Source organism: Erigeron canadensis, chromosome 9, assembly GCF_010389155.1.
Source record: "Erigeron canadensis isolate Cc75 chromosome 9, C_canadensis_v1, whole genome shotgun sequence".
NCBI lineage: Eukaryota > Viridiplantae > Streptophyta > Magnoliopsida > Asterales > Asteraceae > Erigeron > Erigeron canadensis.
This window is the reverse complement of record NC_057769.1, coordinates 25,197,240-25,201,200: the sequence shown is the minus strand read 5'-3', so window position 1 is coordinate 25,201,200 and position 3,961 is coordinate 25,197,240. Positions and strand designations below refer to the sequence as shown.

The 3,961-nt window shown below is 35.2% G+C and overlaps 1 protein-coding gene across 1 annotated transcript; it reads left to right on the top strand.

The window, feature by feature from the left end:
- Nucleotides 1–917: 917 nt before the first annotated feature.
- LOC122580835 (BTB/POZ domain-containing protein At5g17580-like) lies at nt 918–2,938 on the top strand. Its single transcript, XM_043752990.1, has 2 exons — nt 918–986; nt 1,261–2,938. Exons 1-2 carry the CDS (start codon nt 918–920, stop codon nt 2,878–2,880), a joined length of 1,689 nt encoding a protein of 562 aa, XP_043608925.1. The 3' UTR covers nt 2,881–2,938.
- Nucleotides 2,939–3,961: the final 1,023 nt, after the last annotated feature.

The window sequence follows — 3,961 nt, the reverse complement described above, 5'->3', positions numbered from 1 at the left end:
TTGAAAACAAAACACAAAAATACTAACTACACTTTAAAGCTCGATTTTCTTCAGATTATTGTAAGTTTCTTACTAGCCTTTTTTATTTACAATAAAATTATTGCAGTTCAAAGAAAAAAACATTATATGATGACTATTTTTGTATTGTTATTAAGATTTTGAAAACCAAAATGTTTGTTTATGGAAGAGTCCAAATATGAGATTGACTCATTCTTTTGTTGTTGTTGATTGATGCGGGTACAGCCGTACAGATTTAATGGGTTTTTTTTTAACAAATTAAAAGTTTAAGTATCATATAGCTCAACACGAGGCTTAGATGGTAAATTGGTAATGTATATGTACTCGATATATCTAGGCCAAAGGCATGTTGTAATGATATACAAAAATATCGTTTTCTTGTTAAATAAAAAAACTATCAGATCATGAGCTAGTGTATGTGATACTTTTGTCCTTTCATGTTCGTATTTGAGTATAGTGTAAATGTAAACGTAGATGTGTTTTAATAGAAAAAAGTTGATCTTCTATTTGTGACTTTTAGAATGACAAATCAGCTTTATTTGAGTTTAGCTATTGTTATTAACTTTTAGACCATGATTATAGGTTAAGATGGCAAAACTCATTCTTGGGATCAGAAGTGTATTTTTTTGAATTTTTGATAATGCCAAGTTTTGATTTTGTGACATGTATGTGTAATATCATATTTCATATGTACATATTTATACAAATGCTTGCCTTTGACATTCTATTTTGACTTATTGATGGTTATTTAGTGCATCACTTTTTGTAACAAGAATGCTAGAAAGGGTGTCTTTCTTCATCAGAAACTACTATAATTGCATCAGTTCTATTCATTTTTCTTAATTTAAATTTCATTTTGTGTCAGTGTTCTAACAATATTTTTGTATGATTTTCAGAAGATGTCAAGATATTCTTTTTCGAAGGATGTCCAGATCCTGGTATGCGGAATGCCATTCAACTTAAACAGGGTAAACCACTCCACCTTTGCGAATTGTCAAATCATTCATTTTTGATACATTATGACTTTTTAGGTCAATTATGTCATTATTTGTTTAGAAAATTAGTATGATGTTTTACAAATCCACAAAACCCAACACCATCCGAGTACCTTATATGCTATACAGTTTAGTGTAGCAATATAATATATGGAAAAAACATGGACAAATTGACATAAAACGAGTCTTAAAGACTATTTTGTTTGACCTTAATAAAGTCACTATTTTTTTGTCCTATGGGCTGCAGGATCTTCTTGCTGCAAAATCATCAAAACTTTGCAAGCTATTTAAGGAAAATCCTGATGAAGATCTTTCTCATCTTCTTTGTGATATTCCTACGTCCCCAAATATCTTTGAAATCATGGGAAGATTCTGCTATGGTTATCAAATCAACATCACCCCAGAGAATGTCATTCCTATATCTTGTTTGGCTTGCTACTTGGGTATGACCGATACCCACAGCCCCCACAATCTATTAAACAAGGCATTATCTTTCTTTGAACATGAAGTCATTACAGGCTGGAATGAATCATTAAGATCATTAAAAGCGATAGATAATGACATCGTTCTTCAACAAGCAGCAAAACTTGGTTTAATTGATGGTTGCATGGATGCAATCATCAACAAAGCTCTTGATGATCCTCTTCTACTTGGTGAACCAATCAGGAATCCGGTTTTTGAAGATGATGACGATGATGATCAGGATTTTTACAGGCCGAATGCTAAGAGGCAACTCTTTGCTCTTGATTGGAAGTCTGATTCACTAAGTTTGACAGAACTTCATCTTCAATTTTATGAGCCTATAATTTGCGGTATGATTCAATGCAAAATGGGTTCAAACTACATTGCATCGAATCTTTATCAATATGCTAAACGATGGGTCTTTTTTGACCGAAAAGACTCTGATGAAGACACATCTTCTTCTGAAGGTGGTTCTTCAAACTCAAAAAGAGTTGCCATTGAAACTATTGAAAAACTATTACCTCATGATAGAGCAATCCTCCCTTGTGCATTACTATCCGAAATGCTGCAGTACACAATTGATTTAGAAGCTAATGCTAGCTGCAGAGAAGGGTTTGAAGTAAGAATCGGGAGACAATTAGATTTAGCAACGGTTAATGACTTGCTAATACCATCTCGAGGCTATTCTAGAGATGAAAAGTATGATACTGAATGTATCAGAAGAATCTTGAAACATTTTTACAAAAATTTCACCGGGCAAGATCAATCTGGGCTCTACATTGTGGCTGATCTTCTTGAAGATTTCTTAAGTGAAGTAGCACACGAAATTGATTTGAAAAAGCACTCGTTTATGTCACTTACTGAAATGTCACTTGCAGCATCAGAAGGAACACAAAGAACCTCAGACGGGATATATCGAGCTATAGATATTTACTTAAAGAAACACAGATACTTAACGGATGCTGAAAAAGAAGAAATCTGTTCTGTTTTGGATTGCAACAAGATGTCACCAGAGGCCTGTGAGCATGCAGCAAGAAATGACAGGCTTCCTGTTCGTGTGTCGGTACAAGTGTTGTTTGTTGGGCAGTTGCACCTGCGAGAAACCATCAAAAAAGAGGTGGCAGGATCCGTGGACGGGTCAAAAATGTCAAAGTCAACGGAGGTCAATGAGGAGGAGGAGGAAGTGAAGGGAGAATTGTTGAAAATGAGTAGTAAAGTGATGGAATTGGAGAAAGAATGTCTTGTGATGAGAAAGGAAATTCATAAAGGACAGTTGAGGAAAATAAAGACAGAAAAGGAGAAAACAAATGTTTGGAAAGAAATGAAGAGGAAACTCGGGTGCATATCGAGCCTTAACAACAGTAACTGTCATATGAAGAAGAAAAAGAAGGTCCATCCAAGGTAGAAGACAGACAATGATTTTGAGTTCATTTTAGTTGGTTCATTTGGCTAATAAAAACGTTGCACGGTTCCTGTTATTTGTTTCAATTTTTATTGTGGTACTTAATTCTGTTTTTGTATACATTTTGATAATTTTATCTCACTAAATAAACTCTGATTCTTAATAATTAATTGTATATATGATTGTGAGTTTGAACATTGGCCATGGATGTGACCCATAAGGGCTCCTTGGTATACTGAGTTTCCAAACTATCTTAATCTTAACTACCTTATACCTTGTAAAGCTTATGACCATTTTATTTTCTTAAAAAGAACTTGATCTACCCAAACTACCCATCCAAGGCATGAGGCGGAAGACGCTAGTAGCACGAGGTGCATCAAAGGCGGCGTCGGAGGGGTTTGTTCCATTTTCGGACGTGCGTTCAAGCTGGCATGTGGGGCTCGAATTTGTTTGAACCGTTGGGGAATAAAAAAATAATAATTTCAACCACTTTTTTAAAAACCAACGGCTAGTCGATCCTCTTTATTTATTTTTTAAGTTTCCTACTTCTATTTATACCCCATTTACACTGCCATTTCAAATCACAACAATCTAAATATACCTATTTCTATCATTTTTAAAGCATTTCAATCACACTCCACCACAAAAAAGTCAAGTTCCTCATCCTCTAGCGAAGATTACGACCCAATCCATAAGGCTGTTACGCAAGTGAATTTAGTTTTCAATCCTGAGGTCATAGGCGCTTGTCTTGATGTTATTTTTGACGAAGAAGAAAAACATAGTCAAGAAGCGTCAAGTTCAAGAGTCAAGTTAACAAGAATGGCGATCCATCGGGATCGTATTGGTGCTGCAAAGCTTTTATACGAGCATTACTTTGCGCCTGAACTAACTTACTCACCCGACATGTTTCGTAGAAGATTTCAAATGCGAAAGGAGATGTTTCTTCGCATAGTGCGAGATAAAAGCTCCTTTCACAGCATTCAACCGCTACCAAAACATTTAGCGTTTCTCCCAAAGGCGCGATAGATGCTTGTGGTCATCCTGGTTTTAATATTTTTCAGAAGTAAACTTCTGCCATACGCCA